This window comes from Jaculus jaculus, chromosome 15 (assembly GCF_020740685.1).
Source record: "Jaculus jaculus isolate mJacJac1 chromosome 15, mJacJac1.mat.Y.cur, whole genome shotgun sequence".
NCBI lineage: Eukaryota > Metazoa > Chordata > Mammalia > Rodentia > Dipodidae > Jaculus > Jaculus jaculus.
In genome coordinates, this window is record NC_059116.1 from 3175390 (window position 1) to 3190216 (window position 14827).

Here is a 14827-nt window from a genome sequence, read left to right on the forward strand (position 1 = left end):
ATATTTACATGTTGAAAATCAGCAAACAGTACAGGTCAAGGTTCTTTTACCTCCCAGAGAGCCAGTTGTTAAACATTCACCAGCACACTACTGGAGAGTCACAGAAAGGGAAATCTATAATATTGAAATTAAGGTCAACCCACCGGAGCCCTGCTTCATGTGGGATTATGTCTGCATGGACATACAGACGGGGAGCACATTTTTGAAATGATGACATCTGATTTAGAGACCACTGCCTCAGCACAGTCAGACACGGACTGTCTGGTACAACTCCTTTATACCCAAACCAGGACTCCAGTGAGACAGCCGAGGTCTGGGCAGAGGCTGAAAAATGACACGTTGTCCATTTTGGTACCATACCTGTGTCATGCAATACTCCAACCTGGTGCCTAAATGAGACTCTTGGCTCACATGAAGAAGAGCATGGTGGCTGTCCCGTAGCCACCCAGTCCTGGGGCCACCTTCTGTGTTGTGGAGCCTTTTCTGTATGTGAAGATCACTTAGCTGGGAGGGCAATGTGACGGGAGGCCATTCGTCCAGATGGCACCAGCAGTGACAGAAAACCCTAAGGTACTGTTTATAGTCTTAGTTTCGTGGACTGGGGATGTCCACTTAAGATGTTTTAAAACTTATTTTATTTACTTATGAGGGAGACAGAGAGAGAGAGAGAGAGAGACAGAGAGAGAGAGAGAGAGAGAGAGAGAGAGAGAGAGAGAGAGAGAGAGGGAAACAGAGAGTGAGTATGCTGCAAATGACCAATGTGTGCACTACTTTATGCATCTGCCTGAATCAAACCCAGGCCTTCAGGCTTTGCAAACAAGTACCTTTAACCACTGAGCCATCTCTCCATCTCATTTAAGTGGTGTTTTTTGTTGTTGAGGGTGTGTAGGCATGTGTGTCTGCATGTATGTGGGGACACATGTCTGTGTGCAGGCGTGTGTGCCTGCATGCATGTGGGGACACACGTCTGTGTGCACATGTGTGTGTTTGCATGCATGTGGGGACACATTTCTGTGTGCACGTGTGTCTACATGCATGTAGGAACACATGTCTGTGTGCAAGCATGTGTCTGCATACATGTGGGGACACATCTGTATGCAGGCATGTGTGTCTGCATGCATGCGGGACACATGTCTGTGTGTACATGTGTGTGTTTGCATGTATGTGGGGACACATGTCTGTGTGCACGTGTGTGGAGACTAGGCATGAGTGCAGGTTCTTAATTTCTTTCCACCCTAGTTTTGAGATGTGGTCTCCACCTGGAGTTCACTGATTCTGCTAAGCAAACTAGCCAACAGCACTGGGGATCGTTCTGTCTCCCCCTCGCCAGTGCTGGGCTTACAAATGTGCACTGCAGCTGGCATTCCAACTTCATGCCCCGTGCTTATTTGTGTGTTGGGCGGGGCGGGGGAGTCACAGGCCACAGGAGAACATTAGGTGCCCTTGTCTATTACTCATCCATATGTTTGCTTGAAACAGAGTCTCTCACTGAACACAGAGCTGGTGTTTGCAGTCTAACTGGGATGCTCTGCTCTCTGACCCCCATGGGACAAGCATCCTTGGTCATGGCCAGCTGCTTATATGGGTGCTGCGGAAGCAACTCAAGGTGAACCAGTCCCACAGGATCATATAGCAGGCCCGCATACCTGCTGAGCCCTCTCCCCGGCCCCCTGCTTAAAGTTCCTGAAAAGAGATTTCAATCACATTCCCTCAGAATGCTACCTCATGTCCCACAGCCACAATAAAATGTCGGACCACAGGGCCAGGCATGGTGGCACACGCCTTTAATCCCAGCACTTGGGAGGCAGAGATAGGAGGATCGCCATGAGTTTGAGGCCACCCTGAGACTACATAGTGATTCTGGGTTAGCCTGAGCTAGTCTGATCACACTCCTAAGAGACATTCAGCTCCTGGAAGGCAAGACACCATCCTGGCTCAGCCTGGTATTTAGTCTTTGGGCGATGCAGAAGGGATCGGGCAGAAAACCCAGATCTTCTTGGCTCCTGAGGATCAAGGGATTGTGGCAACAGGGAGATGAAAGAAGGCATCTCAGGACTGCAGAATTGAAGGGGAGCTGAGAAGGTTCAGAGAAGTGTGCAGTGTCCACAGAGAGCTATTTTGGACAAGTTCTGAGGGCCTGGGGGACACCACTGTTTGACACCCCCATACTGGTAAGAGAACCCAGGGCCTTGCACATTCTAGGTAAATTCTGAAAGACCTGAGCCGCATCCCCGGCACGTTTGATATCATTCTTTCTCTTCTATCTGCAGAGCCTAGTTGTGGGGAAAGATGGCCTCACTTTATGCTTCAGGAAACACAGCAACGGTGCAACCCAAGACCCTCAGGATGGATGATGCCGCATGGTGGGGTGGGGTGGGGTCCTCTGGCGACAGTGAGTGGCTGAGCCACCTTCGGGAAGCAGCTGGGACTTTGCAGCTCTGGGCAGGTGCTCACTCAACCTGGCCTCTGCCTGGCAAAGGCTGCACATGCTTTGGTCCTTTGGAGGGGCTGGAGAGGAAGGGATGACTCCTGGGAAACAAGAACAGGAGATGGAGCCTTAATCCCAGCAGTCGGGAGGCAGAGATAGGAGGATCGCCATGAGACCAAATGCTTTGCATTTGAAATTGTACTTGAGATTTTTGTTTGTTTGTTTTGTTTTGTTTTGTTTTTGGAGGTAGGGTCTTACTCTGGTCCAGGCTGACCTGGAACTAACTATGTAGTCTCAGGGTGGCCTCAAACTCACGGTGATCTTCCCAGCCTTCTTTTTCGTGTTTTCTCCTTACTGGGAACACAGCTCAGGCCACACGCATGCTAGGTACCCACTCTACCACGGAGCTACGCCACTCCTCCTTTCCTAACATGACAGTAAAGAAAACACTTATCACATTGGAGACTGGAAGGGGGAAAGTCCACTGCACACTCGCATTGTGCGAGCAGGTAGCTAAGACTATGTCTAGAAGCAAAATGCCAGTCACAACTTGCACGTATCAGAAACAGGACCCTAAGCCTGTCCAAGCAACAAAAAGTCAAACCAGGCTTTATTCCAAAAATGTTTTTAACCCCAACATCTGTGGTAATGGCCTACTGTAGACTCATTTAGCCAATAGTTTTTTAGATTAAAAAGAGATGCTAATAATTCTGCTAAAATAGCCACAGCAGTATGGGTCAAAGAATACTGTAAGAAACTGGTTATCCCAGAGCGCGTTCGATGTCCACCTCCCTTTTCTCCAGAGAAAGGTTTAATAAGCCGCCACAGCAGAAACAAGAGCTTTCTTCTCCTCTTGGGGCCCTAAAATCTTACAATCGTCTTCTCCAGAGGTGAGCACCCAGAGCTCCCTTCACAGCACGCACCGCGCGGGGAGATGGCTAAGCCAAAGGGCCCGGGCTGGGCTTCTCAGGATGTGCGCCTTCCACCGCTGCCCACAGTGCCCATCACTGCTCGTGAACACTCCCCAGCACCTTGCCCTCTGCGGAGCTCTGGAATCCCACTCCTTCAGGCCCCAAGCACACGCGTTTGGAGGTAGCAGCTGTACCACGGCCATCTGGCTGGAGGAAATGTAACCAGCTGCCACTGCTGAACCGACCACAGAAACGCTGGAGGCGAGTGCAGGAAACCTCAACATGATGGGACACGAGTAAGCATCTTAACTGGCAGTGGACTGAGCTGAATTTGGGCCATTCCAATGTATTTTTTAAATCTTCTTGCTTCTCTGTGTGGTATTCATGCATGTATGCATATTCATGTGTGTGGGCACATGGGTATACATGTGTATGGGGGTCAGAGGTCAATGTCAGGAGGTGTGACCTTATTTATTGAGACAGGGTCTCACACTGAACCCAGAGCTTACGGAGTTGGCTCTTGTAGTTAGCTCCCTCCAGGGACCTGCCTGGCTCCGCCTCCCATGCACTGGATTACAGGAATGCACCACCATGTCCAACATTTTCATGGGTGCTGGGGTCCAAACCCAGGTCCTCATGTTTGCAGGGCAAGGTGTTTGCTGACTGACATGTCTCCCCAGGCCTCTCTGGTGGTTTTAGTTTATCCATTGGACATGTGATAATAGTAGTCTCTATAAAACAGACCTCAGTCGTCACAGGAAACCTCCTGGCCTGGGAGGTGTTATCAGTTTTAGGAATAAGAAAGGTGGCGTGAGCAGGCCTGGGCCCCCAGCACCCTGACCCTGGTTCCTTGCTCCCCTGCACTAGTGAGTGCGTGCATGCAGCACAGTGAGACGTGATGATGAAGCACCTTCAACTTTGGCCAGGGCCCAGGAGAGCCCACAGAGGAACCGGCAAGGCGAGCGAGTGCGGCTTCCAGGGAGATGGAGGCAGACACTGAGGAGACTCAAACTGTAGCAAAGCCAAAATCCAGAAGCTGCTGAGAGCTCAACACGAAAGTACCGAAAACCCAGCAGGGCTCAGCGAATTTGATAGAGGCGGGAGGGCGGGAGAGCCGCAGGGTGGCCAGGAAGTCCGGAAGCACCGCCACAGCCCACTTACACAGACAGAGTGCTGCTCATGCTCACGACACAACCCCGTGGTAAACACGAGAAATCCCACGGAGGAGGGCTCTGCAGAACGGCAGGGACACGTCATACCACCATATGACCACATGACCAGTCCACAAAAAGTTCCTACTTAATAATAAAAAGAGTGTGAAAGAAATGAGGAACTTTCATTCTCCTCTGAGGAAGACATCCTCATCTTGGTATTGAAAATTAGGAACTATATAACCATAAGAGAAAGCACTGTGTGTGGTGTTAATTGTGTTCTTAACAAATTCCACCTTTCCATGTGAACCTGGGAAGCAAGATCCTAGGCTGTAGTCAAGATGTAGACAAAGGCCAGGCAAGGAGGTTAGAGATGCAGACCCCCATCACACAAACTAGAGAAGGGGGAAGATGCAGACCTCCATCACACACACTGGAGAGGAGAGATGCAGACCCCCTCACACACACTGGAGAGGAGTGGAGAGATGCAGACCCCATCACACTCACTGGAGAGGAGTGGAGAGATGCAGACCCCATCACACACACTGGAGAGGAGAGATGCAGACCCCCATCACACACACTGGAGAGGAGTGTAGAGATGCAGACCCCCATCACACACACTGGAGAGGAGTGTAGAGATGCAGACCCCCATCACACACACTGGAGAGATGCAGACCCCCATCACATACTCTGGAGAGGAGTGTAGAGATGCAGACCCCCATCACACACACTGGAGAGATGCAGACCCCATGACACACACTGGCGAGATGCAGACCCTCATGACACACACTGGAGAGATGCAGACCCCATCACACACTCTGGAGAGGAGTGCAGAGATGCAGAACCTCATCACACACAGTGGTGAGAGTAAAGATGGTTACTAGTCAAAAGAAACACTTCTTTTTAATTTTAAAATATTTTTATTTGTTTTTGACAGTGGGAGAAAGGAGAGAGAGAGAGAGAGAGAGAGAGAGAGAGAGAGAGAGAGAGAGAATGGGCACAGCAGGTCCTCCAGCCACTGCAAATGAACTCCAGATGCATGTACCACCTTGTGCATCTGGCTTATGTGGGTATGGGGGAATCAATCCTGGGTCCTTAGGTTTTGTAGGTAAGTGCCTTAACTACTAAGCATTCTCTCCAGCCCAAGAAACACTTCTAAGAGGAACAAATGCCACAAGTAATGATCTCCACAAATGCCTTATTGCCTTTATAAGCTGGTCAGCTCCCAGCTTAGTTTCAGTGATGTTATTCCAGATGGACAGTTTCTGCTGATTTGAAGTTTCCCTGGCAACTGAGGGGTGTAAGATACTCTAGCAGGGGCTCCTAAACACACATGTCCTGAAACACCTCCAGGCCAGCATACCTTCACCTTACAGCAGGTGAAGCAGCTGACCAGTACCAGTGTGCTGACAGAGGAAGGGTGGCTGGAGAGGTGACCGGCACGCAGCACTAGGCCACTAACCTTGAGAACTAGCTTCACTGCAGGACAGCCACTACTCTGAACCCAGTCCCCACAAGGTGAGGGGGAGGACAAAATGAAATTCCCTATTATCCCATGCCTCTGAAACACAGTCCACTAATAAAAAATAAAGCCATTTTGGAAACAGGAAAGTAGATGCCACTCAAAGCTGAGGCCATCCTCAGTGTAAGAGAACTAGATGGAATCTTCTGTATTACAAAGTAGTTCCTCAATTCAATCAGTTTTAACAGCATGAATCAAACAGGCTAAAACCTTAATGATGTCATATTTATTAACAGTAAATCCTGAGTATAGAAGATCTATGAATCCCCTAATTACTTCCACTTCATGAACGGGCTTTAAAAAAATTAAAGGAATATGCTTTTCATGAACAAAGTTTTAGGGAAGGACAGAGGATCATTAAAAATTCTTCATAGATCCACCAGACTTTCTAATCCATTTAAATCCAATACAGAAGATCAGAGTCTTATCTGATGTAATTTCTACATTTTTAGAATGACTTTTCACTCACAAATTCAAGGTGACAATGGCATGGAGGATAGCCAAAGGAGAAAGACTGGTCTGAATAGCATAATAAAATGATAATACTGGTGGCACTGAGCTGTCCTTTTTCTTTTCCATATTTTCCAATGTCCCTTTTTTTCTTATAGAAAGTTTTTAGTTTTTAATGAACTTGTAAACAGAAAGGCCCCATTTCAAAATAAAAACAAAACCTCAGATCATAGATATGTTTACTGTGACTACATCTATCTAGGCAGCACTCATACATGTTCAATTATAAGATGTTGACTAAATTTGTGACAAATAAGCTTTTCTTTAAATACAAAGAACATTATAGAGTTAATGTAGAGTCCAATGTCCTAGTCTATGGATACGTCATTTTTATAACAAGATTTGTAAACAAAGAACATTCAAGGTTAGAAAATATACTGGTCTTTTCACTTCTTAGATAAATGTACAGAAGGAAGACCAAGATGCTGTACAGAAAGGCTTCTGAGGCTCCAGGGAGGTTGAAAGACGAAGGCCATCAGTAATTCTTGGAAACAGGAAGCAGATGAGCCCCCTTCACCAGGGTACCATGGGCACAAACCAAGGCTCACATGGTACACATGGGGGTTCTACACGTGCGTAAGCCTGTGTGTCTGTGGGGTCTCAGAGCACTTCTCAGGTTTACGTTTTAATCCATTCTGGGGAAGGAAAGTACCCTCACAGGCACGAGAACCAACAGATGTGGCCTGACATAGCAGCCACAGCAGGCGGTCACACTGACTGACCCACGTTCTGTTACCCCGGCTTAAGGAAAGAGTATCTGCATGTGCGTGCATGGGTGTGCGTGACACTAGGGACCAAAGCCAAAGCGCATGGAAGGACGGCACACCACCTTCAGTCCGGTGTGTGTGTGAGTGTGACTGTGTGACGCTAGGGATCAAAGCCAGGGCACATGGAAGGACGGCACACCACCTTCAGTCCAACGTTTTCCTTACAAGTTATATTTCATAAATTCAACTGCATTCACTTAAGAAACTACAGCTATATGCAGGAGGCTATAAAGAGATCTCACTCACACTGGCAGCTCATCACAGGGATTCTATACTTTTGAGAGGTTGTTTTGGGCAATAAAAGCAAAGCATGTTTGCAAAATAGGTGTATGTTTCATAAGACAAAAATTATAGCACTCACTTCTTGAGTGTCTCGGCGGACACTGTGGCCTGGTGCATTTGCCCAGAGAGGAGGATTGTAAAAGCTCGCTGCTCAGGAATATGACAACTGAAATCCCACGGTAAGGGTGTGGGGTCCATTTCTAAAGAAGCCACATTGCTTCACACGCTTGTCGTCTTAGCATTCAGGAGGTGGGGGCAGGAGGGCCTAGAATGGAAGGCCAGGCTGTGCTACACAGAGAAGCCTGAGAGGGCGGGGAGGGAGAGGGGCGAGGCTGGGCATGAGTGTGTGCGCCTTCCTTCCCGGGCTGGATCTCTAAGTAGCATCCTCCTCCACACCACAGGGTGTGCAGGTTGGGTATTTGCATAATCCCACGGGGTCCTCAGGGCAGGGTCACAGCTGCTGGCTGGTGAAGAAGGATTTAGTCTCTCTGCAGACAGGATTTACACAGAGCGGGCAGGTCAGAGTCAACTGCTTGGAGCACAGCCTGTTGGACTGGATGTGTGAGTGCACCAGATCAGCCAGGGCCTGCAGGACACACAAGGAACAGAGAGCCATCATCAGGAATGAGGAGTCTGCCCGTCTGCGAACATGCCCCAGCCCCCGCCACATCTGTCAGCATAATTGCTCTGGTTTGGAGTTTCTTTTAATCTGAGCTGTGAAGCCCTTGAACAGATCCCTACCACATCTTCCCTCATCTTAGGCAAAGTGAAAATGGAAATTTTAGGAAATGAATCCTCTTACCCTACCCACTCCACATTGTCTTTGAAAAGCAGATTTTAAATTAAACACAGTAATAGGTCTAAAACTGGGGCTACCTAAAGGAAAAAGGAAGGAGCAGATAAGGAATTCGATCTTATTTTTTGTAATTAATTGGAACTCCAAATGTACTAATATGTGAGAAAACCAATATTCTGCCAAGGCTTCTCAGAGGATTGCTCAGCCTGTTCTACTGAACCATTGTAACGCTGTGGTACCTTAGAGAACAATGGATTTCCATTAAGAGACTCCGCTCTTCTGATGTTCTCAACTCCACACTGGATCAAACGAGAAAGGGGGGAGGAAAACACATTGTACTTTAAAGTTGTTGTTGTTGTCTTTTTTAAGAATCTGAGTGCTACCAAAGAACAAATACAGATACATAAGCCACAGTCTGACCTTTAATGCTCCGCGTGTTCGTGAAGAACAGTCATGGGTGGGCGTGCGAGTCCATCCTGTTCCCAATGTCTGTGTCCTTCCCCGTTACAGTACCTTTCCACGGGGACTCTGTCTCCCAGACATGCTTGAGGTTTTCCTGGATGGAACTCTCAAGTACTTTAAGTTTACTTCACATTCTTTGTGCGTGTGTGCGTGTGTGCGTGTGTGTGTGTACAAGTCCTCTGAGCCCCGTCTCTACCTCCTTCCTCACGCACAGTGGCTTGCATCTCTGATCTCTGGACCTGCCATAGCATCCAGCTTGTTACATGTGGGTGAAGGAGTTCCAAACTCAGGTCCTCAAGCCGGTGTGGCATGCAATTTATCTGCTAAGCCATCTCCCCAGCCTCCTTCTTTCCCTTCCTCTACTTTTCTAATGCATATGCTAAGTAGAAGGTTGCTTTAATTGAGCAAAATTTCCTACTTTCTTTGACCCCAAGTGCCAAGCTGAAGGAAATTAATACACAAACTCTAAAGTATGTCAGTGGAAGCTATGCAGAGTTTGGTTTTCAAATACCTTTTTTACAGAGAAGAATCTAAGGCAAAAAATCCAAGAATTGATCCTATTACCCCTTTTCTCTCTCCTAAAATATCAAGTTCATTATATCCAAAGAACCGGGGACTATTTAATGTGACGCACTCTTTCTGCTTCCTGCCGTGGGATGGTCAGCTGCTTTATCTTTCAGATGGGCCTTAACATGCGGAGACCACATGGCAAGCACAATGAGACCAACGAGCACAGAGTTCAACCACAGAGAGCTCCTATTAAAAGACTTCACATGCAAAGTCAGTTGCAGATGAATAGCTGGTGTTAGGAGACAGTGTTCTCCTCACCACAAAAATACATGCCAACTAGGAAACGCCTGGCTAGGAATTTGTCCTCAGAAAATAATTGGAAGCTATCTATCATAAAGCAATGTATGATAATAAAAATTAAAAAGATATGAAATTTATATTAACCAGGAATGTGTTGAAAATAACTACAGAGATCTGATTTTATTTATTGATTTGGGTCCAAAATATATTTTAAGATCAAAGATTATAAAATGTTATGAATAAAACATCATTTTGCTAAACATATAGATGCCTATTTTTATTTAAAAAACACATTATTCAGAAGAAACAGGGATCTATTTTATGACAATATTAATAGCTGTGCTGTCTGAGGAGTAAGACTATGAACATTCTACTTTCTGCTACACTCTTCGGTTCTGTCTGAGATCCTAATTGTTTCTGTTAACAAAAAGCAATAATGTCATTTCTATTGGGAAAAATATCATTTCAACAACTTTTTATATTTATTTATTTAAGAGAGGCAGGTGGGGGAGGGGAGGGAAATACCATGGTTTGTTGTCTGTAAGTATAGACGTTATCAATAAAAAAATTACACACACACACATATACATACATACATACATATGTGTGTGTGTGTGTGTGTGTGTGTGTGTCAGACAGCTTTAGGTTCACTGAGATGAACTGCCAGACCAGGCACAGTTATGGAGGAAGGGATTTATTGAAGCTTACAGATCCAGGGGAAGTTCCATAATGGCAGAAGAAACTGGCCTGCTTTCACAGGACCAAGCAGAGAGAGAGAAATAAAAGCCATAGCACACTTCAGGAACTCCTGCTAGGCACACTTTGCATATCTTTAGATTGAAATCAGAAACCCACCACCACACCTTAAGATCACCCAGTGACATTGCCTCCAGCCAGGTAGCCAGCAGATGCAAACTACAAACAAACAACTAAATATATTGGGGGCCATCTATTCTATTCAAACCACCACAATGTATATAAATATAAATAAATAAATTATATATATATATATATATATATATGAGAGAGAGAGAGAGGGGGGCAGGGTCAAAGAGAGAAAAAGACAGACACAGAGAGACTATAGGCATGCCAGGGCCTCTTGTCATTGTAATTGAACTCCAGACACTTGCACCACTTTGTGCATCTGGCTTTATGTGGATACTGGGGAATTGAGCCCAGGCTGTCAGGCTTTGTAAGCAAGTGTCTAACAACTGAGCCATCTCCCCAGGCCCAGTTACTTTAAATATACTATATTCTCCCATTAAAATGATGATAGTTACATGGTTTTCTTTATTCTCTCTGTAAGAACAACTTTTTTATTAGTCACCAATAGTCCCTTTGGCTACTAAGTAAGAAGTTCAGCTTATATGATTATTGAAAACTGTCATTCAATAAATAACTCATTTTCAAACACTCTGGTATTAGCTGATTTTCACTGAATTGCTTTTAGGAAGCTTATAATCAGCCAAGGTTACACTGAGGACACAGAAGCACCAGTAACTGAAATCCATGGGCAATGGTGAAACCTCATTTTTGCCCATCATGATGTGCCTGCAAATCCTTTGCCATTACTAGTGGTGAGCAAAGTTAGACATTCTTGTCAGTGTTTGACGGCCAGCACCACACAACTGAGGCTGAGAGCTGGCTCAACTTCTGCCCCTGCTCACTCTCCAGTCTGTCCCGTCCCTGTTACCCAGTTCCAGAAAAGGTGCAGTGTTCTGCTCAGGGCAGACTTCCATCAAAGACACATGGGAAGCGTACGTTTTTAGCAGAAGAGAGGGACAAAAAAGGCTTTCTGAGGCCCACACTTCCATAAAGCACAGCTGAAATCCGACGGAGGTTTCAGGCCAGCCCTCGGGAACTATGAGAAGGTAAGTAGTAGTTTTTCTCTACCCAGAATGACAACTCACATTCATCTTACACCACAGGCACCAAAGGTGGGATCTGTCATTTCAGTACTCAGAATGATCACAGCACGCTGGCCAGTCGCTAATTGAGCGAGTGCGTGAAAGAGGTGAGGAGATTACAGCCCGCCCTGCTCTTCCCTCCGCCCTCCTCCCTAACCAACAGAGGCTCCTATCTGTTTCCAAAGCCCACTGGAAATGGCATGGCAGCTTGGGTAAAGAACACATAACATCACCTATTAGTAAGAAAATGCATCCCAGGGCTCGTGAAATGTACGGTGCTTTGTGTGCTAAGGAAATGCAGCTTGGGGGAAGGTGGTAAGTGGTAAGGTGCTTGCAGTGCAAGCATAAGGGCCGGAGTTCACAAGCCAGCGTCCACATAAATGCTGGACAGACCTGGCTGCCATGGGAGGCAGAGACAGCAGACCCTGGGGCAAGCTCGTTAGCTAGACTGGCTGAATCAGCAAGCCGTGTGAGAGCCTGCCTCGGGAAAATGAGAGTGACGGGAAGAGCACGGAGATCAACCCCTGGCCTCCACACATCTAAGCATGTGCCCCACACAGATGTGTGCGCATGTGTGCGTGCACACACACACACACAGTACACATAAAGGAAATGCAGTTCTTAATACTTTCATGTAGTACAGTAACCCACGCTGAACAAAGTGCTGCCGGCAGGGAGAGCGGACCTCCTGATTTTACACAGACACCGATTTCTCTCCCACTGCTGATGTGACATTAACTCAGGAAGTACTACTCCACACAGCAGGCAGTAAAGCAAACACACAGACAACAGTTTTGAATGACGTAGCTAGACACCTCCAGAGTAAATTTCCTTTTAAAAACCAGAAAGAAGAGCTCACTTACCTTCTTGGCTAAAACTTGAGAGTATTCAATATCTAGTTCATACAAAGTCTCGATGTGATCACTGGTGAATGCGATCGGAACCAAGAGGATATTTCTCCAGCCCCTCTCACACAGTCCCTGGATGGCCTCGTCTGTCTGAGGGCCCAACCACGGTACTGGACCAACCTATCAGAAAGAAGGCTGCATATGTAAGTGAGATGGCCCTCCTGATGTGACTACAAACCAGGACCAACGTCCACCCTCAGCACACACACTTGCCCACGGGATGAAAACCACTTATACACCTGCTTGAAAGGGTCTAAGTGTTTCTACATTGAAGCTTGAATCCTTCTAGAAGCCCAATATAAGTACCTAATTTCTGTCATAGCAACAGAAAGTTAAAACAATGAAATGCACCAGTCATGTGATTTCCCCTTCTCTCTTACTTGCTCTTTTCAGAGTTCTTTCTGCCCATGGTGAGCAGTCAGGCTACAGAACAGCCTATCTCTATGAAAATAACAATCTAACCATTTTATAACTAAAATATTTTCTCAAGATCTGACTACCTGCAAATGTATGCAAGTCACCTACCTTGGATTGCCAAACCAGTCTGTAGGGGTTGGAGTAACCCAGCTTCTCCATGACTTTGTGAACAGTGGCGCCTACCTCCTGAGGATAAGGGTCCCCTCTGTTGACCACCTGCAGCAGAGACACAGCAGCATCCATCACCAATAGTAGGAAGGGTTCCAAGAACTCCTGGCTGTGCTGGACAGGGTGTGAACACAGGAACAGCCTCCTCTCCTGCCACTGAATGGACAAAGGACCTGAGGAGCCACAACATGTCCTCGGTTTCCCTTTATAATGTCCCAAGAACAGCACACTTGGTCACCTCCAAGGTCCCAAAAACAGTGCACTGGTCACCACCAAGGTCTAAGAACAGTGCACTTGGTCACCTCCAAGGACCCAATAACACTGTTCAATCACCTCCAAGGTCCAAAAGACATGGCTCAGTCATCTCCAAGATCCCCAAGAACATGGCTCAGTCATTTCTAGGGCCCCAAAGAAGATGCAAAAATCCAGGTATCATCTAACTTATGACACATAGGCAAGGCTGATCTATGGAGAAGGCTTCTCTTTGCTCCCCATCCCACGTATGAGAATGACACAAAAGCCAAGAAGGAAAGCCAACACAGACTGGGAACCTCTACCTGGGTCATCAGATTTCTGGGGAGAGCGGGCAATGGGCAGAGCTGCGGAGTTCATGGCCAACACTGGGAAGGAAGTGCTCTCTGGTTCAGACCACAAGTGCTGAGAACAGGATCCACACCTCCTCCTCCCTTTCTCTCCCCTTCTCTTTCCCTCCCTCTCTCCATCCGTCCCTCCCTCCCCCTCTCTCTATCCTTCCACACCAGTGGACAGCAGGGAAATGAACTGTGCACGGTGAGTAACTGATGTCCTTTCCTGGTAGGACAGCTCTTTAGTGCCTCTGAGAACATTTAGTGGAAATCTTCGCTGTTGTACTATTCTGTGGTTCCCTGCCCTCAATCATCACCCTGCTTTGTGACAGCGATTACCTCCTCATCCATCAGCTTTCTCTCGTACATGTTCATTGTATCTTTTTTTGTTGTTGTTTTTTTTTTTGTTTGTTTGTTTGTTCGAGGTAGGGTCTCGCTCTAGCCCAGGCTGACCTGGAATTCACTATGGAGTCTCAGGGTGGCCTCAAACTCACAGCAATCCTCCTACCTCTGCCTCCCGAGTGCTGGGATTAAAGGCGTGCGCCACCACGCCCGGCTATTGTATCTTTTTGTGTTACTGTCTAGGGACAGAGATTGTTGTCTGTTTTCATCATACTTATATCCTATATGATAGAACAGGGCCAGGATGTTACAGACGTTCAATAGACACTGAACTGTGAAGTGACATGCTGAGAAGTTACTTTATGATGTCAAGAGTTGTTAAAGAGCTAGTAGACGTACAAACAGAAGGGATGAAGGCATGGTTGCCTTTGGGGTGCTGTCATTGCTACACAAGGTCCTCTGATGGATGCCGAGTTAGCAGCAAACATCTGAGGAGCAGCAAAATACTTGCATCACCTTAAGTCATCTCCCCCAAGATACCTTCAATTACAAAGAAAACAACAGGATTTTACAATGCACAAGTCCATCACATTAAACAAATGACCAAAGATTTTGTCACCTGTGGTAAAACACATAGATGTCCTGGACATGACAAGCCACATTAAGAAAGGCATCCTTGCCAACAACGCACACCCAGAACCTGGTGGGAAAGAGCAGACAAGCCCAACGGGAGGCACGGCACACAAGAACGATGGCTCTTCAAGGGCTATAGTGACAAAGTATGAGGAACCATCACGCATGTGTGAGCTTGGACTGGGTCCTTGAACAGAGAGGGACTCGTGCAAAAATGAATGAGAAACAA

General features: G+C 46.7%; 1 protein-coding gene across 2 annotated transcripts in view; it reads right to left on the reverse strand.

Moving 5' to 3' along the window:
- Positions 1 to 6223: 6223 nt before the first annotated feature.
- Positions 6224 to 14827, reverse strand: part of Fech (ferrochelatase) — a 38018-nt gene continuing 29414 nt past the window's right edge. For both annotated transcript variants that reach the window (XM_045135223.1, XM_045135224.1), the window contains 4 exons: positions 12980 to 13087; positions 12410 to 12574; positions 8607 to 8666; positions 6224 to 8157 (listed from right to left, as the gene is read on the reverse strand). In XM_045135223.1, coding sequence (XP_044991158.1) covers positions 8023 to 8157; positions 8607 to 8666; positions 12410 to 12574; positions 12980 to 13087 — 468 coding nt within the window. In that variant the 3' untranslated portion in view covers positions 6224 to 8022. The remainder of the gene's footprint in view (positions 8158 to 8606; positions 8667 to 12409; positions 12575 to 12979; positions 13088 to 14827) is intronic.